Source organism: Musca domestica, unplaced genomic scaffold (genome assembly GCF_030504385.1).
Source record: "Musca domestica strain aabys unplaced genomic scaffold, Musca_domestica.polishedcontigs.V.1.1 7, whole genome shotgun sequence".
Lineage (NCBI taxonomy): Eukaryota > Metazoa > Arthropoda > Insecta > Diptera > Muscidae > Musca > Musca domestica.
Genome location: NW_026712383.1, coordinates 18,386,446 through 18,410,708, shown reverse-complemented (window position 1 = coordinate 18,410,708; position 24,263 = coordinate 18,386,446). Strand labels below are relative to the sequence as shown.

At 34.8% G+C, this 24,263-nt stretch overlaps 3 protein-coding genes across 10 annotated transcripts; 2 read left to right on the top strand and 1 right to left on the bottom strand.

The window, feature by feature from the left end:
- The first annotated feature begins 436 nt into the window (after nt 1-436).
- Nucleotides 437-22,835, top strand: LOC101895625 (transcription factor grauzone). Of its 7 annotated transcripts, none has more exons than XM_005189291.4 (5): nt 19,088-19,244; nt 19,691-19,923; nt 19,988-21,033; nt 21,967-22,348; nt 22,418-22,835. In XM_005189291.4, exons 2-5 carry the CDS (start codon nt 19,801-19,803, stop codon nt 22,616-22,618), a joined length of 1,752 nt encoding a protein of 583 aa, XP_005189348.2. In that variant the 5' UTR covers nt 19,088-19,244; nt 19,691-19,800; the 3' UTR covers nt 22,619-22,835. The 7 variants fall into 7 exon arrangements, with proteins under 7 accessions (XP_058986083.1, XP_058986084.1, XP_005189352.2 ...); XM_059130098.1 differs by having other exon boundaries at nt 19,100-19,244; nt 19,557-19,923; XM_011296613.3 differs by having other exon boundaries at nt 19,118-19,300.
- On the bottom strand, nt 1,870-8,843 carry LOC101895445 (uncharacterized). The gene is made up of 6 exons (XM_005189294.4): nt 8,633-8,843; nt 5,306-6,474; nt 3,037-3,132; nt 2,537-2,978; nt 2,317-2,461; nt 1,870-2,257 (listed from the first exon to the last, which is right to left on the bottom strand). The coding sequence occupies exons 1-6, from the start codon at nt 8,759-8,761 to the stop codon at nt 1,875-1,877; spliced, it is 2,364 nt and encodes a 787-aa protein (XP_005189351.2). The 5' UTR covers nt 8,762-8,843; the 3' UTR covers nt 1,870-1,874.
- LOC101895799 (transcription factor grauzone) lies at nt 13,833-16,716 on the top strand. 2 transcript variants are annotated; one of them, XM_059130097.1, is made up of 6 exons: nt 13,833-13,977; nt 14,036-14,073; nt 14,141-14,382; nt 14,446-15,494; nt 15,963-16,344; nt 16,410-16,716. In XM_059130097.1, the coding sequence occupies exons 3-6, from the start codon at nt 14,260-14,262 to the stop codon at nt 16,656-16,658; spliced, it is 1,803 nt and encodes a 600-aa protein (XP_058986080.1). In that variant the 5' UTR covers nt 13,833-13,977; nt 14,036-14,073; nt 14,141-14,259; the 3' UTR covers nt 16,659-16,716. The 2 variants fall into 2 exon arrangements, with proteins under 2 accessions (XP_058986080.1, XP_005189353.2); XM_005189296.4 differs by having other exon boundaries at nt 14,036-14,382.
- Nucleotides 22,836-24,263: the final 1,428 nt, after the last annotated feature.

Below are 24,263 nucleotides of genomic sequence, written 5' to 3'. Positions count from 1 at the left end.
TGCCCGCGAAAATCATCGACAAGTGCCCAGTGAAAAAAGAAGTGACATTTTAGTTTATTTTTTAAAATTACATTACACAACATTACATTATAAAAAAAAACAACATTAACATTGTACAAACACCAAACAAATTGAATTACAAAATTGTACATAATTAACATAAAATAAATTCTAAATTAGACAAATCAATTTACAACAAACAAAAATTATACATTAAACGAATGAAACAATTGTACATACACACAAACAACAAAGAATTGAATACCAATAAAACAACACATGAAATAAAATTACAATTAAATATCCAATAAATTATACAAAAAGGTTAAAGGTAAAGTTAAAAACAGCAGGGTTTCGTCGTATTCAACTAAATTTTGAGGTAGACATTTGTGTCTCAACCGATATTTATCAAAATATATCCTAATAAACGTGAAATCGGATAAAGATATATATGAGAGATATATCCAAATATGAACCGATCTCTATAAGATTTGACAAGGATATTTCTAAACTGAATTTGATATATTTCCCAGAATATCGTTACTATTACGGCGGTGCAGGACAAATTCAACAAGTAAGTGCTAAATTTCATCCCATTTGGGCTAATATTACACGTTTGTGACCAAAAAAAAAAAAAAACAAATCGACGAAAATATATATGGGAGCTATATCCAAATCTGAACCGATCTCGATAAAATTTGGCAAAGGTATTTCTGAGCTGTATTTCGATAGGGTTCGTCCTTTGGTCAAACAAATGATTTATGCAAAATTTCGTTTCGATCGGACAATAAATGCGACCTGTACTTTGTTTACCAAAATACATGGACAGACAGACGGACGGACATGCATAAATCGACTCAGAATGTGATTCTATGCAGATCATCCAGGGGAACTATGTCTCTCTCTCTCGTTTCCTTTTGCCTGTTACAAACAAATGCACAAAGACATAATATCCTCACCACCTTGTGGTGTAGGGTGTATGGAACAAATTGTTTTCATTTATTTGATATGTTTTTTTTTTTAATTTTAAGAGGATAAGAGAAAAATGAGATGGCTAGATATTCTTTCATAAATACGATCCACAGTGTACAATCTTGTAATTCCGGTTAATATATTTAAAACTCGCCCTGCAATGTACGCTTCCAAACATTGATTTTGAAAATATAATAATTTTTACATTTTTTTTTTTTAATTTTACTGAATGAACCAAAAAATTTCGGAATTAGCATTAAATTTTAGAATAAGTTTAGATATGTTCGAATTGGTCACCTTTGGCACGAATTGTGGACTTCAAACGGCCAGTGGAACCGTCACCCGCTGCCCTCGGCGAAGCGCTTGCTTGAGGTGATTGTAACCATTCTTGGGTGGCGCGTGCTGAGTGCGATGGTGCTGAGAACTGTTGCAATGTCCAAGGTATCCGGCCAAAATGTTTGCGTGCCTAAGGCTTTATTTAATTCGGCTTTATTTAATTCGGCATTTATTCTGATGCCACGGTCGATTTATACGAGCGGACAGCGGACCATGCTCTCAAAATGATTTTGTACGATTGTTAGCAATATAATGAGCTGTCACTGGAATGCTTTTAACATCTATCGGACGAGTGGCTTAGAAATGACAACAGTCTGAAGTTGGTTGCAGTTTTTTCATCTCACCCTGTAGGTGCACGATATAGTATATCCCACATATTTTACATATTTTAAAAGTTTGCTAAAAGCAAAGACAAACCACCCAGCTAACTATACTTATATCTTTAAACTCAACCTTTTCTCCGAGTGAAAAAGTGGTCGACGCCCTTAGACCAAACCAAACCAATAAATTCAATTGTTTAAATTTAATTAAACGAAAAAAAAATAAAATAAAAAAAAAAAATTGAATTACAAGAAACTTAGCTTTATTTTTTCCCGTATTGCTGATGCTTCTTCATTTATAGAACTATCTAAAATGGTTTGTTCTAAATTTTCATCATTTTTTTCCAATGATACCATATCCTCGTCGTTAAGGGGGTTCGAGCCATATTGTATGCAGATATTATGTAGCGCTGCGCATACATTTACAATTTGCTGGGCTTTATTGGGCTCATAATAAAGCGGACGTATACCAAAAAGACACCGAAATCGGTTCTTAAGCACTCCGATTGTGCGTTCCATAATGTGTCTGGCTTTTGAATGTTTTGTGTTGTATATGGCCTCTGCGCTGCCATCCTCAGCACGAGCAAATGGAATCATTAGATATGGTTCGAGAGGATACTCCGAACCTCCTGTAGAGCAAATAGATAATATTCTATAACTATAGGCATGTTTCATATGCATTTTTTACCTAAAAGCCAATAGTTGCGGTGTTCTGTATCATAAAGTTCCTTAAAAAATGTGTTTGCTTTACTTGAACTCCAAATTAAGTGGTGGGGGGTAGCGCCACCATGCCGAGCATCCAAAAAGCGTATATGCATATTATGATCGCATATCTGATTTAAGATAATTTTTATAAAAATATGTTTAAATTTATCTTATTTTACAAAAATAAAAAAAAAAATACTTACAACCATAGCATTCAAACTAGCAACGCCCTTACGATTGTTGTACATATGCCGCACCTCTTTGGCAGGAGCTTTAATTTTAATGTACGTTCCACCCACACAACCAATCACCCCAGGAAATCCATGATTTTCAAAGAAATGTTCTTTTGCCTTCATTTTTTCTTTTTCGCTCATTTGAAGTTTGATCCAAATTGGACAAATGGTCTTTTCTAACGCACTCAGAGTCTCCGCCAGAACTTTACTTACAGTCGGCTGCGACAATCCTAGGTTGAAGTCACTACCGACTCCGAGCTGATACGATCCTTGTCCCAAAAACAATAAAGTGGCAGCCAACTTTAGTTTATTAGACACACCACTTGACCTGTACGCAATTTTGAACTCAGGAGAAATTGCTTCCAGCACATAAGTGAAAGCTTTTTTTGTTAGGCGGAAATATTTCTCAAACCTTGAAGGAGAACAATTTAACTGGCTTGACAAAATGTATGCTACTATTTTCAACTTACTCTTTGTCCGGTAGATTCATGACATCAGTGTTATAGCGAATCATTTTTCTTTTGTTTATTTCTGTTTCTTTTTGTTTCTTTTTATAATTTCCATCCCTTGAATCAGAAAAAACATTTCCAATAATTAAAGAAATAAATACAAGTACATATTTTTTAAAAGTGTTTTTCAAAAATGATATGGATGGACTTTTCATAATTGAGTTTATGCAGAATACTGAAAGTATTCATTTGCTATCATATTAAAATAAATGATCAGTTCTAGAAAATGAAGTAAAATACTAGTTTTGAAAATTTTACGATATTGTAAATAACAAGTTAAAAAGTATCAGCCGGTTTTCCCACAGATGTATACCCTCAGCCAATGTTCGATTATTTTAATATATTTTGATTTTTGTTGTGATTTCTGAAATTGTTGATCCTCCGAAAAATGGGTCAATATTGTCCATTTTGTATCGGACCTAAATACAGGGTGAGGCGAAGAAACTGCAACCAACTTCAGACTGCTGTCATTTCATAGCCCCGACAGCTGTTAAAATTATTCCAGTGCAAGTTCATTTATTGTTTACAAGCGTACAAAAGCATTTTGGTGAGAATTTTCCAGAAAAAAAGTTATTAGTGATGGAATTCAAGCGTGATGGTGTGATTTATTTATATGTGGCTGGAAAACCACAAGTGGCTATCGTTAGAGCACTCCAGCATTTTAATGTGAATAAATCTTTTGTGTCTTGTACCATCGCTCGTTACCGTGATACTGGTAGTGTAGCCCGACTTCAAGGAAGTGGACGGCAAAAAACGGCAACATAAGCAGAAATTGTTCGAAAAGTAAAGAAGCGACTGGATCGAAACCCGGGTCGTAGGGGCCGAAAATTGGCTCGTGAGCTGAACATATCGCTATATTCCATTCGGTAAATATTGAAAAATGAACTCGGGATAAAGCCATTGAAATTCCAAAAAATGCAAGAACTTACACCGCAACTGAAAGAAAATAGACTCGAAAGAGCTAAATAGTTACTTCGCTTGGGCGAAAGTGGTGAACTGCCGTATTTGGTTTTCTCCGATGAGAAATCATTCATTGTCCAGCAGTTTGTAAACAAACAAAAATATCGAGTTTACTTGCCAAAGAGGTCAGCTTAAAATGTGCACCTTCAGTTGAAATTCCAAAATGTGCAAGAACTTACACTGACACTGAAAGAAAATAGACTCGAAAGAGCTAAATAGTTACTTCGCTTGGCCGAAAGTGGTGAACTGCCGAATTTGGGTTTCTTCGTCTACGATCAGAAACCATTCATTGTCCAGCAGTTTGTAAACAAACAAAAATATCGAGTTTACTTGCCAAAGAGGTCAGCTTAAAATGTGCACCTTCAGTTGGCCACCAGAACTCAAGGGTCTGCCATGGTGATGGTGTGCGCAGCCATAACTGTCGATGCTCGCTCTCCGCTCATATTAATCGACGGTGGCATCAGAATAAATGCCGCATATTTTTTTTTTTTTTTTGGTCGCTGACTTTGGACATTCAGCACGCGCCACCGAAGAATGGTTACAAAATAAGGTTCCTCGCTTCATTTCCAGCGTATCTCCGGATATAAATCCGTTAGAGTATTGTGTCTGGAGTATTTTGGAAAGCAGAGTTGGCACTAAAAAATACCAAAGTGCCGATCACCTCAAGCAAGCGCTTCGCCGGGAATGGGCTAAAATACCGTAGAGCAACATTCGGGCAGCGTGTGACGGTTTCATTGACCGTTTGAAGGCCAATATTCGTGCCAAAGGTGACCAATTCGAACAAATCTAAACTTATCCTCAAACTTAAAAATGTAAAAATATGACGCTTGACTTTGTTACAGTTTTTTTTATCTCACCCTGTACAATATTGTGATGTGTGTTATTTTCAGACAATTCGACACTTATATCACATTTTATTAGAGTAAAAATTATTAAAAATGTTCACCCTTTATAGGGGAGGTACTGGATGGAGCACTGATGCAAATATTAGGATTTGCAAAGTTTAAGCAAAATCAGATTATCTCTTTTCTCTGTATGCAGATAATTATTTTCTTTGAAAATTTTGACATTTTCTGTGGGAGGTAACAGGAGTGGACTGATATGGCCCATCTGCAGACTCGATCTAAGTTTGACAATAATATTACGTTGTACCAAGTTTGAGTGTAATGTGCTCATTATCCAAAAGTCCTTGTGCCCCTTACAAGCCCACGTATAAAAGCACAATGAGATATACAAATCAAAAGTTGTTAGATAAAAGCACAATACATACATTTTACCACAATCATGACAGCCATGAAATTGTTCCTGAACATGCATCTGCTCGTGGACCTTTCGACTTCGTTTTGAGGGGAATTTCTCATGACATATATCACAAGACCACACGAATGTTTTCCCGTGTATTTTTTTGTGGACATTTAATTTTTGACGATCGTCAAAAATTTCCGAACAAACATTGCACTTAAAATATTCCGCATCGAGGTGAATATTTACATGATCTATCAGTTCACTCCGCTTAAAGAATTTGGTAGAGCAGCACATTATATAGCATAATTCGTTGTGTTTTTGACTGAAGTGTGTGCGAAGCAAGTCAAAGTTGGCGAAAATTGTATCACATTTATGGCATTTGATGTTAAAGTATTTATGAAGTAATTCATCCCATTCTTCATTAGATCTTGCTCGCGTCTTGGATCTTTTCGCGTCCTCGCCTTCATCCATTTTTTGTCGCTTATTTGTCGGACTTATTACCTTATTAACTGTGATTCTGTCTTCGTCTTTATTTAGTTTAAATTGTTTGTTTACATTCTTGGCAGGATTTGCCTGGCATTCCTTTGGAGTTTTCAATACCAGTGGTGGTGAGTCGTCGTCACTGTCAGTATGAATTGAATCGTTGTCTTTGGATTTGTCGCTAGAGTAGCTATATTCCAATGAATCATCTTCATCTTCCGTACTTGGCGTACTTTCATTATTTGCCAAGACTTCCATAGGCTCTTGATTTTCTTGAGGTCTGATGATGGAATCTGTAGAGTCTTGTTCACCAACAATTTCATAATCGTACATATGCATACAGTATGGTTCGGTTTTTATTATCATCCTACCGCCATCGAATGGATTATTGCTCTCATCCGAAAATCCCAAAAAGTCTTCTTCGTTTTCAAAGTCATTCTCCATGTTATAGGAATCAATGCTATTTGTTCTTGTCAAGGCAACAAGAAGCTCTGATGGTTCTTGTTTAATTTCAATGGAACTTTCTGAATGTTGATCATTTGTATTTCCATTGTCATCCAAGGTTTTCGGCAAACTATCATCTGAATCGTAGCATTGTTCCGTTTTTATTAATAGTTCATGTGTTCCCTCTATGTGTTTGTAAAACTTGTGAAAATCATACAGCTTATCCCAGCAATTGGAACAAATACATGAAGCTGTCGTTAAGAGTGGTCCCTTTAAATAAATAAAAAAATAATAATTATTTATATATATCCTCTTTTAAAAACTTTGACTGCTCTTATATTCAAAGGTGCAAAAAAAGAATATATTGACGAGAAGTAAGAATTGCAAGAGCTCTTTCTTGAAGAATTGTTGCCATTAATTAAAGAATATAATCCAAAAATTCGAGTTGTCACGTAAATTCCCAGAGACTTATTTGGTAACTACTACAGGCCTTATCAGATCCACACAATCTTTCCACAGGGTGAGATGAAAAAACTACTACCAACTTCAGACTGCTGTCATTTCTAAACCACTCGTCAAGGAAGTGGACGGAAGAAAATAGCAACATCAGCAGAAATGGTCCGAAAAATAATGAAGCGACTTGATCGAAACCCGCGTCCCAGTGGCCGAAAAATGGCTCGTGATCTGAATATATCACAATATTCCATTCGGCAAATATTAAAATATGAGATCGGGGTAAAGCCATTGAAATTCCAAAATGTGCAAGACCATACACCGCCGCAGACTTTCGCTTGGCTGAAAGTGTTGAACTGCCGATTTTGTTTTCTCCGATGAGAAAACATTGGTAGTCCAGCAGTTTGTAAACAAACAAAATTATTGTGTTTACTTGCCAAAAAGTTCTGCTAAAAATGTGCATCTTCGGTTGGCCACCAGAACTCAAGCGTCGGCAATGGTGATGGTGTGGGCCGCCATAACAGCCGATGGACGCTCTCCGCTCATATTAACCGACCGTGGCATCAGAATAAATGTTGAATACTATCGCGAAAATATTCTGGAGGGTGTATTAAATAAAGCCTTGGGCACGCAAACATTTTGGACGCATTTTGGACATTCCAAGAGAACTCAGCACCATCGCACTCAGCACGCGCCACCCAAGAATGGTTACAAAATGAAGTTCCTCGCTTTATTTCCAGCGCACAATTGCTACCAAAATCTCCGGATACCCATCCGTTGGGCTATTGTGTTTAGAGTACTTTGGAAAGCAAGGTTGGTACGCAAGCGTTTCGCCGGGAATGGTCCAAAATACCGCAGAGCAACATACGGACAGCGTGTGACGGTTTCATTGGGCGTTTGAGGGCCATAATTCGTGTCAAAGGTGACCAATTCGAACAAACCTAAACTTATTCTAAAATCTGATTGTATTTCCGACATTTTTGCTTTTATTCAATAAAATTTAAAAAAATGTAAAAATTATGCCGTTTAACTTTGTTGCAGTTTTTCCTCTCACACTGTACAAACCACAAACAAAGAGAGAATCACAGTTTTTGTTGGCCAAGCTGGTTAATCATTCTAGAACCAGGTACCTCGATGATAATCTCGACCAACAGCTCAAATCAGCGACGCACATAGCAATGCATTTCGAAATCATTTCCAGGTAAATTGTACAAATTATGACATCAAACAGGAGCCCTAGTTTTCGTCATTGGCTCACAATGGGATAGAAGTATCTGCGAGGCTGCTTGTCGCACTTTACTTCTGCAAGAATTCTATGGAGCTAAGACTACATTCTGTGGTTAGGTTTTCTCCTCACAATATATATATATAATGCAGACCTACTTTTTGGTATAGCCCCGGCATCTTAAATGCTTGGGCCACGTTTTTCAACCAAATCAGCTGTAATGTGATATTTGGTTTTTTTCGTGGACCGACCTGTTTTTCTCAAAAAATGTGCAATATATGGTCCACCATAACGCAACTTCACATTTTGGTGATAAACGATGTAGCCATGAGGACCAAACCTAGGTACATTTGTAATATCTTACTTGATTGTAAACAGGACCCCAAGGGATACATGTGCAACATATTTGACTTGTTTCCAACATATACTAAACACTGTTAACTGTATTTGTCTTAAGTTCTGTCCCCCAACTAAACAACATTTAAAGGTATTCCAAATTGTCAGTATCGTAAAATCCCTCCCAATAGTTGGTCTGTCCCAGAACTGCAGGAATGTAAACATGTTTACTACGATAATCTATTTTCCCTTTATGATATCGAATAAAATGGCAAAAGTGGTAGATTCTTGCAGGTTCTGGAACAGAGCAAATATATTTGCATATATATTTATTTAATCATAGTGGAAAATAGCACCGTACGGTAATGTCCAGAATATAGTCATACATATGGTCTAGTAGAACGTATTACTTACCATTGACCATAGATGTTTATCGATTAACATTTCAATTTCGAATTCCAGCCACGGGCTAGAATTTATTTCAATACATCTGTTTTTGTCTTCCAGTGTCTTCAGGCACAGCAAACACATCATATTTACCATGTTTACAAAATTTATTTAATTGTTCTGCAGTGAAATGGTTGCAGTGGAATCGTTTTTGTAAATGACTGTCGATAACTGTTTTATGGAGTTGGTTTCGATTATAAATATATTGCAATCGACAATCAAATTTTACGCTTGGTCCACGGTCATTTATGGATGACAAAAGATCGCCAAGGAAATAATCCTCAACCTAACACTTATGATTAACTATACTAAAAATACCAGACCAGATAATTGTTCCCTTGCAGAACCTGCAAGAATATACAAAATTATGCATTTTTTTCGATACAATATCGCTTGCAAATCAAGTGGATGAAAAATCGCATATGTGAACATGTTTTAACCTAAAATTATCGATAGTAACATCGATATTTTGACAGCACTATTTCACTAACAAGGAATAAACATTGGAGTCATCCTTCCAACCATCCTTTACAAATCATTTGATTTGTGATTCAATATGGATTGTTTACTGTGTTTGGAAACGAAACTGGAGAATGAATCAAGGTGCATTAAAGTTGGTTCGTGGCAATGGGAAGAGTTAAATATCAAGAACTTAATCGATAAACATCTCTGGCCCATAGTAAGTGGTGTTTGTTCTGTAATTGTGAAGAGTATTAACATAAAACATTACCCCTTTTTAGGAATCCCTTTTACCGGAATCATGTGTCTGCGGCAGCTGCTGGGAAGAACTCTATGAATTCCATAAATTCTATGTACGCTTAGAACAAACACATAATGACAACAGAATAGTAATAAAATTGGAAGCAGAGCATCTACCAAATGTGTCGAAGTCAAAAGAAGTTTTATTGAAAAGCCTGCTAGAGCCAGCAAATGTTATTAGTCAACATTTAAATGAATCCTTCGAAATTAAACAGGAGCATGATGAACCCTTTGTGGTCGTGGTAGACAATAGAGAGTATGATGAAGATGAGGACAACGAAAATGAACCGCATCCATTGGAACTTATTTACTATTCAAGTGAATCCAATTCTAGTGATAATGACAATGAAGAAGATGATCAAACAGATAGTGATGAAGATCATTCATCTCTAATACATGAAACAAACAATCAACATTCCGAAGAAATAACATCGAATAGTAATACAACAAAAGAGGCAAACAATGATGATAATGAAGATAAAGGCAATGACAAAAAGCGAAAGAATAGCTCCTCAAATGCCTCCCAAAAAATCAGATCATGTAGTAAACGATTCGCAAGTAGCAATGACAAATTCCTATTTGAACACTTTAAGCTGACATGTGATAAATGTCAGAAGCCATTTAACCGCTTTCGTTTGCTCTGCCAGCATTTTAGCCAGGAACACAACGAACAGGGTTATGCCATGTGTTGCAATACGAAATTCTTTAATCGCAGTCTTCTGGTGGATCACATTAATTATCATCTTGATCCGGAATATTTAAAGTGCAAAGTGTGCGGTAAAGTTTTTGCTAAACGCAAATATCTACATCATCATATGAAAATGCATGAAGAGAAGAAATTCGCTTGTGATAAATGCGATTGGAAATTCGCGGAAAAACGCAAACTGGACAACCATAAGTTGACACATCTACCGGAGTCGGAGAAGAAGTTCCCCTGCAATGAGTGTGGTAAATTGTATGTGTAATTCTTTGTTATTTTCGCATAGCCTTAAGGAAAATATTACGCAAAAAAAAAGGAATTTATCTATGTTATACCCTCAAAAAATATTGTTAAAAAGTTAACTTTATGGTTTTGGTAGTTTCCATAAAAAATATTACTTAAAAAATTAATGTCTACATAACTAATATTCTCACAGAGAAGTTTGCTGGTTTAATAGTCCCTCAAAACTATTGTTAAAATTTTTGTTTAAATACACGAATATAGTGCCTCAAAAATAATTATATAAAATCCCATACTGAATCACTAATAGTCCCCCCAAAACTACTTTTTAACAATCCACAATTATTGTTATGATAATTCCTCTAACAACTTTAAAAATCCAAGAAATTGCAAAAGTGTAATAATGATTCTTCGATAACCGCTTTTTCCTGTATAATGTGAAAAAAAGTTTGCAAATATTCACACTTATAGCTCTGATAGTCCATCCCTCGACAAGAATTGTTAAATATTCCACACTTCCTTTTTCAATTATTAATTAAATTAGTAAAATGCTTATCATCTTTTTCCAGCTATGCCAACGAAGTCATACGTAATCAACATTACAAAACCGCACATCTCCGTATTTATTACAGAGTATGTGAAATATGCGGTAGAAAATTTCCCGATTCGCGTAACTTTAATAGACACATGGAAAAACATGAAGGCATTGGACGAGTTAAAAGATCCAAATGTGATATATGTGGCCTCATGCTCATCAGCCGTCATTCGCTAAAACTGCACAAAGAAGCGAAACATCCAACGGAGAGGCGTGAATATAACTGTCATATCTGTTCTAAGGTTTGTACAAATATGCGTGCCGTTAAGAGACACATATATGAAACCCATAAACTGGACTATCGTTTTAAGTGTACAATTTGCGAAAAGGAATTCAAAAGAGCAGATCATTTTAAGGTAAATGTGAAATTCAAAAATGTAATAGAAATGCTTATTGTTTGTTACTTTTGCTTTTCAGTGCCACATGGCTCGACATACCGGCAAGCCTATGTATCAATGTTCTTGGTGTCCCAAAAAGTTCAATTCTAATGGTAATATGTATATACACCGCAAGAAAGCTCATCCCGAGGAATGGGAGGAAGCTCAACGTAAAAGGTATTCAGGAAATTTACCGCCAAACTATAAAGGAGAAACACCAGCCAGCAACAGTAATAACTCTGCATTATCAGCCACAGCAAATCAAGCACCAACATAATTCCAAATAATTATTCAGAAAATAAATATAATGGGAGAAATAAAGTTCTCTATAATCTAATGCATTCCACAGAGAAAAAACCAGTTTCGCTTACAAAAAGAGAGTCATGTTGTACTGACTATCAAACAATAATAAAAACTTGAGCATTTATATGTTATTTAAACCTCCTTACTAAGGGCCAGGGGTGTGGGCACACATAACGGTATAGACCCTTTAAAAAGGGCTATTCGACATTTTAATAGTTTTCGTCATATAGTAAAACATAATCTATTATAACGTTGATGGTCCCTTTAAAATATGTACAAAATACATGTTTATAGTTCTGTATTGCTATTAGCAACAACATTCACTGAAATGAAAATGCTTATAGTTTCGGTAATTAACGAAATTTCTCGGCAAGTTAGCGACTAAAATGAAGTAATCGCTAAGTTCTGCCGATATTAAATGTTTCTTTCATTTAGACTTTTCATTCATATTTCTGCGTATTAATTTCGTCGGTAACTTGAAAATGTAGAATCCCAATAAACTTTTAAGAAGTCCATGATATGCCAAGGATTTCAACTTTCCAGACCATTGTATATTTGTTAAACCAGAAATCCAGGAAGTCTCCATTCATGTAAACGCAATGAAATTACTCAATTTCATCTATTTAAGCACGCTACTGTAGTTGGATTCTCTAGCCGTTTTTTTGGTTACCTGCAAGAATCTACTAGTTTTGAAATTTTCTTCGATATCATAGAGGATATCGGAGCAAATTGCATAACTTTTAGATTCTTGCAGGTTCTGGAACAGGCCATCAGTTGTCACATGGGTTTAATGGCCGACATTATACAGGATGAGATGAAAAAACTTCAAAAAGTCAGACGCCATTATTTGTACATTTTTTTTTTTTAATTTTGAACAACGAATGTTTTCTCATCGAAGAAAACCAAATTCGGCAGTTCACCTCTTTCGGCCAAGCGATGCAACTCATTAGCTCTTTTGAGTCTATTTTCTTTCTAATGCGGTGTAAGTTCCTGCACTTTCAATGGCTTTACCCCGAGCTCATTTTTTCAATATTTGACGAATGGAATATTGCGCTATGTTCAGCTCATGAGCCATTTTTCGGCCACTGCGTTGCTGACCTGCTGATGTTGCTATTTTTTCCATCCACTTCCTTGACGTCGGGCTACGCTACCAGTATCACGGTAACGAGCGATGGTTCAAGACACAAAAGATTTATTCTCATTTAAATACTGGAGTGCTCTAACGATAGCCACTTGTAGTTTTGCAGCCAAATATAAAGAAATCACGCTTGAATTCCATCACGAATAACTTTTTTTCTGGAAAATTCTCACCAAAATGCTTTTGTACGCTTGTAAACAATATAATAAGCAGTCACTGGAATAATGTTAACAGCTGTCGGACGAGTAGCTTAGAAAAAACAGCTGTATGAAGTTGGTTGCAGTTTTTTTCATCTCACCCTGTATATGTCATGCCTTGCTGCCTTTGAAGGGGGATCTTATAATTGGGCCATGAATATGAGGATTTTCCAAATATAATATTTTATAGGCCTTGGGTATCTATCATACTTAATGTCAAAATGTGTTTACGTTTTGCTTACTCTTTGATTAACTTTCGTAGTATAGTTCTACCATGGTAGAAGAATATAAGATGCATCAACGCTTGATATGTGAAAATTTTTTAAGTGCTTTGTAAAAAATAAGTCGATTTTTATATGTTTTCTTATACGACGCAAATCGGAGATTGTAATGATATGTATTTTTCAACAATTTTTACAAATTTCAATAATTTTTCATTCACGATTTTCAATATCAAAATCGGTTTGACAGTTCATTGTCCCAGCAGCTGTGTCGATGCGACTACCTGTATTCTTCTACCATGAGTTCTAGTAACAGTAAGTGTTCGGATAGTTAATATAAACGATCAGCTGGGTTAAGGTGAAAATACATAAAACTCTTTTTTGGATGGCTTAAGTCATCGGCTGGCTTTATCGGAAAAGAAAAATGAACGTAGCGCCAAAATCGATCTAAGTTAACCTAAAACTCATTTGTTCCTCTACGAAGAAGTCCGCCGATGACTTAAGCCAGTCGAAAAGCGTTTTATGTATTCCCACCTTAATATCCACCTATGCGATATTAAATCGATACGTTATACGCTGGCATTAAGGTACAGAAATAATTTCCAACTAGAAGTGTACTCTGTTGTTGACATCCACACACATCTGTCAAATGGCTTAGCAAATTGTTTATTTTCATTGAAAAGTTACATTGTTAGCATTAGGAGCTTTAATACGGTTTATTGAAAGAAAATGCACTACAATTAACTTCAGAACTATACGCTTAACATTGAAAATGGAACAACGTGAGTATACGACCAATTAAAAGGAAATCCTAACTAATTTATATTACTTTCCTTTTAGGGATGCGGCTCTTTGACAAATAACAATGCTCAAAGGAAGTTAGTTACAATGGACTATTTTAGACCAATTTTCTAAAAAGAATAGTATTAAAGAACTATAATTTAGGGAAAGCAGCTGTAATAGTTTCCTCCGGAGTTAAGCGGATGCTAGTAAGTCCTACAAAACCTGGGAGCCGTTTTCACATATCGACTGTCTGAAGGAGATCATTTGGAATACAATTTAATATGGAGTGTTTATTGTGTTTGGAAACGAAACAGGAGAACGAATCGAGATATATTAAAGTTGATTCAAGTCAATGGGAAGAATTGAATATCAAGAACCTAATCGATAAACATCTCTGGCCCATAGTAAGTAGTTTTTGTTCTATAACCGCGAAGGGTCATAAGAGCTTAATATATCTTTATTTAAAGGAATCCCTTTTACCGACATCCTGCGTTTGCGACACATGCTGGGAAGAACTTTATGATTTCCACAAATTCTACATACGCATAGAACAAACACATAATGACAATAGACTAGTACTGAAAGCCGAAGCTGATCCCTTACAAGATGAGTCGAAGCCAAAAGATGTCTTATTGAAAAGTCTGCTAGAACCAGAAATAGTTATTGGTCAACATTTAGATGAACCCATTGAAATTAAACAGGAGCATGATGAACCTATTGCGGTCATTTTGAAACGCAATGATGATGTTGGGGATGTGGAAAACAAACAAGATATTTCAGAAAATTCTGGCGATATTTTTGAAAATGAACAGGATCCAATGGAATTTATTGATAACAACAGTGATTCCAATTTTAGCGATAATGATGGTGAAGAGGATGACCACACAGATAGTGATGATGATTTACCTTTAATACACAAAGTAAAAATCCAGCAAAGCAAAAAATCATCAAAGAAAAACAATAAAACAAAAGATGTTGACAATGATGATCATGAAGAAAAGCTCGAAGACAATGGCAGAAAGCGAAAGAAAAGATCGGCAAAATCCACAAAAAAGAACACTTCGTGCTCCAAACGATCCACAAATCGTCAAACTTCCACACTTCCAAAAATCAATCGTGTAGAATATGATAAATTCCTACAGGAACACTTTAAGATGACATGTGACAAATGTCAGAAAACATTTGAACGTTTCCGTTTGCTTTGCCAACATTTTAGCCAAGAGCACAACGAACAGGGCTATGTCATGTGTTGTGCAACGAAATTCTTTAATCGACGTCTTTTGGTGGATCACATCAATTATCACCTTGATCCGGAGTATTTTAAGTGCAATCTCTGTGGGAAAGTTCTAACCAAACGCATATGTCTTATTGGTCATATGAAAATGCATGAAGAAAAGAAATTTGCTTGTGATAAGTGCGATAAGAAATTCGTACTAAAACATAAGCTAGACAAACATAAGTTAACACATCTGCCGGAGTCGGAGAAGAAGTTCCCCTGCAATGATTGTGGTAAATTGTATGTGTAACTTTCTTTATTGTTACAAAATCTTGTTAAATATTTTCTAATACTCTGTTTGCTCCCTAAATTACTGCTATAATAGTCCTTCAAGAAGATTGTCTAGAATTGCTTCAAGAATATTGTTAAAAAATCCAGGATCACTGCTCTGATAGTCCCTCAAAAATATTGTCTATCAAAAGAATTGTCTAGAAATCCACTATTACTGCTCAGATAGTCCCTCTAGTATGTTTAAAAAACCTTAAATTATTGCTACAATAGTCTTCAAAAATATGGTAAAAAATCGACAATTATTACTCTTTAAATCCCTCCAGAATATTGTTTAGAAAATCTTCAATTATTACTCTAAAAGTCCCTGAAAAATATTAAAAAAAAAAAAACATTACTGTTCTAATAGTCATTAAAACCATATATACAAATTTTCAATCATTGATTAAAGGAATAAAATGCATCTCTTCTTTTTTCCAGTTACGCCAACGAATATATACTTAATCAACATCAAAAGGCCGTTCATCTCAATATATATGCTAAAGTGTGTGAAATATGTGGCGAAACATTACCCGATTCGCATAACTTCAAAAGGCACATGGAAAAGCACGAAGGCATTGTGCCGGTTAAAACAGCCAAGTGTGATATATGTGGTCTAATACTCACTAGTCATCACACGTTAAAGCTGCACAAAGAACTGAAACATCCGCCGGAGAGGCGTGAATATAACTGTCATATCTGTTCTAAGGTTTCACCTAATATGCGTGCACTCAAGAAACACATACATGAAACCCATGAAATGGGCTATCGTTTTAAGTGTACAATTTGTGAAAAGGAATTCAAAAGAGCTGATAATTTTAAGGTAAACATTAAATCGTATTCAAATATGTAATTGAAATACTTATTTTTATTACTTCTGTTTTTCAGTCCCACATGGCTATACATACTGGCAAGCCTCTGCATCGATGTCCTTGGTGTCCTAAAGAGTTTAATTCTAATGGCAATATGCATCAACATCGCAAAAAAGCCCACCCTGTTGAATGGGAGGAGGCACAACGCAAGAAATATTCCGGAAATTTACCGCCTAATTATAAAAGACCAACACCCGCGGCGACAGTCAGCAATAGTAACAATAATTCCGTATTACCAGCCACAGTAAATCAAGCACCATCATAATTTTAATTGTTAGTTGATAATTTATGGTAATATAGAGAAAATAAATATTAAAAAAATATTGACAAACATTTTTCGCTTTGAAAGACGAGTTGTGGTGTTGACCATCAGACAATATAAAAATCAGTGAAACTGGGAAATAGGCCCACTTTCTGTATAGTCCCCATAAAAGGATATCTACCACTACTCGGTGTTTTGAAAGATTTAAACGCATTCTCCAAAGATATTTGCCTTTTTAAATTAAATTCGTGTAAACTTTTACAATCTTACAGTTCTGGAACAGACCAATTGACTATGTTTTTAAGTATTATCGGATCCGCAGGTGTAGATATTTAGAAAATCCCAAATTGAAGGAGTTTTACACCTCTAAAGATTTTCCAAGGTCAACAAAACAGAAATTTCTTATGGGCTATCAAATTTATCCGGTCATAGAGAGGTGGATTGAAAAAAAAAAAATACTTTTTGAAGTGATATTTTAAGAGACTATTGCTCTGTTCCAGTACCTTAGCTTTTTCGTTTCTATTGGTCTGTTCCAGTACCTGCAAGAATCTACTAGTTTTCCCATTTTCTTCGATATCATTGCTCTGGTCCAGAACCTGGAAGAATCTAGTATTTTTGCAACTTTTTTCGATATCACTGATTTAATTAAAATCGGTTATCTATATAATGCATGATTCCTTATTAAACATTGCCATTATTTGACTTAACTCTAGTTTAGTAAAAACTCTCAGATTTTTTCCTGATGTAGGTATTTACACCCTTGCTTTGTTGCAGTACGATAACCGATATCGAAGAAAATTGGAAAACTGCAGGTTCTGGGACCACGATTGATTTTATGTAGTTACCGCAGGTCATGGTAGAAGAATACAGATAGATGCATCAACGCATGGTAGAAGAATATAGGTAGATTCATCCACTCTTGGGAACATTGATATGTCAAATTTTTTAAAATGTTTTATAAAAAATAAATAGATTTTTAAATGTTTCCTTATACGACGCAAACCGGAAGTTTTTATAATATGCATTTTTCAACAATTTTTACAATTTTCAATAATTTTTAATTCAACATTTTCAATTTCAAAATTAGTTTTACTGCTCATTGTCCCAGCATCTGTGTCGATGCTACAACATGTATTTTTCTACCATGCCGCGGGTAAAACATGTCGAAGTAAAGGTGCAAGTACATAAAAAACTTGAAGTCATGTCTAGGCATATTAATGTCAATTTACAATGGAAAACGACGGCAGGATTTTAGGGCCGCTCTGTAATTCCTTTATGAATGTCACAAAATATGCCTAGCCATGACTTCAAGCTTCTTATGTACCTTCAAACTAAATCTTATGTGGCGTTTCCACTGCACTTGATTCGCTCTCTATTCGTTGTTTAACCCTTAATTATGAAATAACTACTTAATTCTTCACACAAATCTTTCTGAGCGAACACTCCTATTTTTACGTTGTTCAAATCAAATCACTCTCAGAACAACGTATGGTAGAAGAATATAGGTACCCGCTTCGACACAGCTGCTGGGACAATGAACTGTCAAACCAATTTTGGAATCGATATTTTTGAATGAAAAATTACTCAAATTTGTAAAAATTATTAAAAAAATGCATATTATAACAACCTCCGATTGGCGTTGTGTGGTAAAAATAGACAAATTTAAACAATTTTGACATATCAATGTTCCCAAGCGTTGATGCATCTACCTGTATTTTTCTACCATGGAACAACGAAAAAATATGTCCCATCCCTAACAAATGAGAGCATTTATCGAAAAAATAAATTATGACATTTTAAAATTAAAAATAGAAAAATTTAATGAAATTTTAAAAATTTTTGGGAAGACTGAAAATTATGAATGAAAACTACAATGTTGAATGGCGTATGTACATTCAAACGAAAGTAAGTTTTGTTTTCTCTCCACAGAAAACTGCAAACAAAAGAGGCAATATTTTCAAAATATTTCTATCGGCAGAAAAAATATTTGACAAGTGTCTCTCCAGCAGAATTTAAAAATGGAAAAACACAAAAATATGTTCAAAATGTCAACATTTGCATAAAAAGTTGAAAACGTGAATGAAAATTGTAAAATTATTGATATAATAAATCTTTGGGAGGAAAGCAATAATTTCTTCTATTCATATTAGTGGGAATTTCATGTATTTTCGTATAAATTCCCATTAAAATCTACAAACAAAATTTTTGAAAAAGGAAATTGTTTTACTATGAATTACGAATCGTGCCGTATGAACGGGTTAATTCGTGTACCTAATTCTGAGAGCGAACAACTTTGTTCGGTTTCCAATGGAAACATGCTACTACTGGAAATGTAAAACGGCATACCTAATCGAAAGTAGATAACGAAAAGACAACTTTATCATTTTCACCACAGACAAATGAGTTTCAACACCAAAAGTCGATTAATCGATTGATCTTAAGTCGACTTACGTATCCCTATGTCATGCCAGTCGCGATTTGACATCAAACGTAGTAAACGGTGAAGTGGTGGAGTTTATGTGATTTTTGTTTTAATTTGTTGTGCTCGTTCAAATGGAAGCTACGGGGGACGTCAACAATTGAAAAAATGTAAACAAAAAAAATTATCGTTTTGGAATTGAAAAACCTTCCACCTTATACCCATTGTAAGGCAATAAACTGAGAAAAGCCGCTTTGGATTCATTAAAATAAAATAAAAATCGTCACAAATGATGCTAGAGCTATAATTTTAGGAAAATACAAATCAAATTTTAGCGCTGTCCCTCCGTCTCACTACCCACCTGTAAATTTGGCCCAATAGTTTGCAGTGTATCTATGCTGATTGGCGTTTCCTAAAGCCCCATTTCAAAATAACTTCCCAATACTCGGTATTTTGATCATTTTATTTTTCAATATATACAGATACCTAGCCCATTGGGACAAGCGACTATTTAACAATTAACAAAATTGCAAGAAATTTAATTACAATGGAGTATTTAAGGCCAGTTTCCTAAGAAGGATAAGATTAAAGAATTATCATTATCTGTCACTTCCAGAGGTGAGCGGAAGCTAGTAATTCCTACAAAACCTGGAAGAAATACACAAAATTGGAAGCAATTTTTACCTACCGACTATATGAAGAAGATCAGTTGAAACACAATTCAACATGGATTGTCTACTGTGTTTGGAAACGAAACGGGAAAACGAATCAAATTCTATTATAGTTGGTTCAAGCCAATGGGAAGAATTGAATACCAAGAACCTAATCGATAAACATCTCTGGCCCATAGTAAGTAATTTTTGTTCTAAAACCGTGAAGGGTAATAAGATGTTTAATATATCTTTAATTTAAGGATTGTCCTTTACCGGCGTCATGTGTTTGCGGTACATGCTGGAAGGAACTCTATGATTTCCACAAATTCTACATACGCATAGAACAAACACATTATGACAACAGAATAGTAATAAAATTTGAAACTGATCCTCTACCAGATGAGACGAAGCCGAAAGATGTATTAATGAAAGGTCTGCAAGAGCCAGAAATTGTTATTGGCCAAAATTTAGATGAGCCCATTAAAATTAAACAGGAATATGATGAACCCATTGCAGACATGTTAGAAAGCAATGATGATAGTGAAGATGTGGAAATCAAAAATGATATATCAGAAAATTCTTGCAGTATTTTTAAAAATGAACAAGATCCTATGGAATTTACTGATAATAACAGTGATTCCAATTTAAGCGATTATAATGATGAAGAAGATGACCGGACAGATAGCGATGATGATTTACCATTGATACAAAAAATTAAAAATCAACAAAGCAAAAAACGATCGAGGAAAAGCAATAAAACGAAAAATATTAACAACGATGATTATGAAGATAATGAGGACAATGACAAAAAGCGAAAGAAAATAGCATCTAGTTCCTCCCCACAGAGCACCTTACGTGCCAATCTTTCGACAAATAAAAAAACTTCCACACTTCCAAAAATGAATTGTGCAGAATATGATAAATTCCTAGAGGAACACTTTAAGATAACATGTGACAAATGTCAGAAAACATTTGAACGTTTTCGTTTGCTTTGCCAACATTTTAGCCAGGAGCACAACGAACAGGGTTATGTTATGTGTTGTGACACGAAATTCTTTAATCGCCATCTTTTGGTAGATCACATCAATTATCACCTTGATCCGGAATATTTTAAGTGCAATCTGTGTGGGAAAGTTCTAACCAAACGCATATTCCTCATTAGTCATATGAAAATGCATAAAGAGAAGAAATTTGCTTGTGATGAATGCGATAGGAAATTCGTGTTAAAATATATGCTGGACAAACATAAGTTAACACATCTACCGGAGTCGGAGAAGAAGTTCCCCTGCAATGATTGTGGTAAATTGTATGTGTTATTTGTTGTTATTGTTACTTAGTCTATAAAACAATGTTTCTTAAAGTATAAGTCTATAGCTCTAATTGGTTATGATATTGTAACAACGTTGAGACCAATGCTAAGAGATTTTAAATGCATAAGTCGAGGCCTACATAAGGTCGTCCAGGAAGACTACTTTCAACAACGATTTAACAATACACTTGGAAGTTTTTGCACTAATGTGATTTGACTCTCGTTCAATTTCAAATCACAATTGTGTTTTTGACTGTCAGATGGGCTTTTTGGCTGATCTTATGTAGGCATTGGCTTAAGTAATTCGCAATTAATTTAGAATGCCTATTTTGAAAAATATTTTTTTTATTCAAAACCTTTGTCATTCTACTCTACAAATGTATTTTTACTATTAACATCACGAGCTCGTTTTCTAAATAATGTCCGTCAACCATTTTCTTAAAATGGATTTTTTTCCTTAAATTGCAGTTTTAACGCTAGCTGATAGTCTCTAAAAAACATTGATTAGAAAACCCACATTACTTAAACGATAGCCTCTTAAAATTTCTGCTTAGGAAATGCATGACTACTGGTTTAAAAATAACTCAAGAATTTGGTTTACAAAAACTACGATTATTGCTCTGAATGCCACTCAGAAATATTGTCATTATTGCTTTGATAGTTCCTTAAATATTGTTCAATAAATGCTTGTTCCTCAAAGTACTGATAGACCCTCATAATTTATGCTTAGAAATTAACGATTATTGCTCTTACAGCTCCTCAAACTTTTTTCTGAAAAATCTTCTAACAATGTTATTGAATTATATGTATTTTCACCGATAATCCCTTAATGAATATCATGAAAAAATTGACCCAAAATAATATTGCAATCATATATAAAATGTTTAATTAATATATTCTTCTCCTATCCGCATATCTTCCCTTTTCAAGTTATGCCAACGAATATATGCTTAATCAACATCAAAAAGCCGTTCATCTCAATGTATATGCTAAAGTGTGTGAAATATGTGGTGAAACATTGCCTGATTCGCAATACTTTAAAAGGCACATGGAAAAGCACGATGGCATAGTACAGGTTAAAACAGCTACGTGTGATATATGTGGTCTAATACTTACCAACCATCAAACGTTAAAGCTGCACAAAGAAGAAAAACATCCGCCGGAGAAGCGTGAATATAACTGCCATATCTGTTCTAAAGTTTCGCCTAATCTGCGTGCACTCAAGAAACACATACATGAAACCCATGAAATGGGTTATCGTTTCAAGTGTACAATTTGTGAAAAGGAATTCAAAAGATCTGATAATTTTAAGGTTAGTATTTGGTGTGTGTTATTTAAAATGGAATTGAAGTGCTTATTGTTTGTTATTTCCTCTTTTCAGTCCCATATGGCAATGCATACTGGAAAGCCTCTGCATCGATGTCCCTGGTGTCCCAAAGAGTTCAATTCTAATGGTAATATGCATCAACATCGTAAAAAAGCTCATCCTGTTGAATGGGAGGAGGCGCAACGCAAAAAGTATTCTGGAAATTTACCGCCTAATTATAGAAGACCAACAACAACCTCCGTCGATAGCCAGTAATAGTAATTCTTCCATAGAACCTTGGGTGGGAGCCCACTTCTCTGTATAGTCCTCATAAAGATTCAATGGATATTCGTATTTTTAAGAGAAATTTGTCATAATCTTCGATACTGTTATTTTGTAAGGCTTTATTTTTCTAAGTCAAGTTTTCTTTTAACAAAATGTAAAAACAAATAAATTGCATTAATTTATTTCTGCTGTTAAGATTTGCACCAAAGATGTTTTGATGGATCAGCTGTTATCTTACAAATGTTTTGCAAGATGCTGTTCGTTTTTTTGCAATTCTTTCTCTCTCGGAAGAGAGAATATATAGTTTTTCTTCTCAGTAACTTCTTACCCAATAATTGTACCATAGGTATCCCCAAGGCCTATCTAATAGGTCATCCAATAAGACTCGTCTTATCCAAATGCATCCAATGTCTACAAAATTTCGAGTTTCGAGGATTTTTCAATTGCGATTTTTAAGAAGAAGAATACAGGTAGACGCATCAACACAGTTGATGGGACAATTAACTGTCAAACCAACCAATCAAAAAATTATTCTAATTTGTAAAAATAGCTGAAAAGGCATATTATAATTACCTTCGATTGACATCGTATATAAAACATAAAAAAATCTACTTATATTTGACATATCAATGTTCCGAAGCGTTGATGCATCAACCTATATTCTTCTACCATGGGCTCTATGGTTACATTTTTGGTTCGCCGACAAATATTGGTAAACCAAGCAGAAGAAGAAAACATATAAAATTCTACTTATATTTAAAAGAACATTTAAATTTTTTTGACATATCAATGCTCCCAAGTGTTGATGCATCTACCTGTATTCTACTGCCATGGAACGCACTATATTTTGCTATATTTTCTAAACTTATGCATGAACATAAAAGAGCGATCAGAAAATCCCCTGGTGTAAATCATATCTAAGTAAATCTTACTGGAAAAGTAATCGATAACGAGAAAACTACTTTACGATTTTCACCACAGGCGACGAATTTTTCAACACCAAAAATCGATTAATCGAATAATCTAAAGTCGACTTACGTATCCCTATGTCATGTCAGTCGCGATTTGACATCAAACGTAGCAAACGGTTAAACGGCGGAGTTTATGTGATTTTTGTTTTTATTTGTTGTGCTCGTTCAAAGGCTAGCAACCGTGCGGCAGGCGGCGTCAACAATTTCCAAATAAATAAACAAAAAAATAGCAATTTATTGTCTATGAAAAAGAAGGCTTTGCATTTGTATAATTAAAAATTTGTGTGTAAAACGTATTTTAAAGAATGTGCGAATTCTATCGTGTGTGTTTTTAGTGTGTGCTGCGTGATTGTATTTGTGTTGTAAATTAGGCAACAAAAACAAAACAAACAACGAATAGGCTGCAAAAAAGTAAGCAAAAAGCATGTTTTCATCAAAATTAATAAGCTAACAACGGAAAGAATTGTGAAACAAAAATCAATGATTAATTTATTTGACACAACAATGTCAATAAAGGGCTTTCTCCCCGCGTAAAACGCCGGCCATAAAAATAACCTGTCAAAGGTTCAGTTTTCAAGCATCATAGAATATAAAATTACAAAACATAAACAAAACGTGTGGAAAACATAAACAAAAAAAAAAATAAGAAAAAGCGCAAAGCCCGA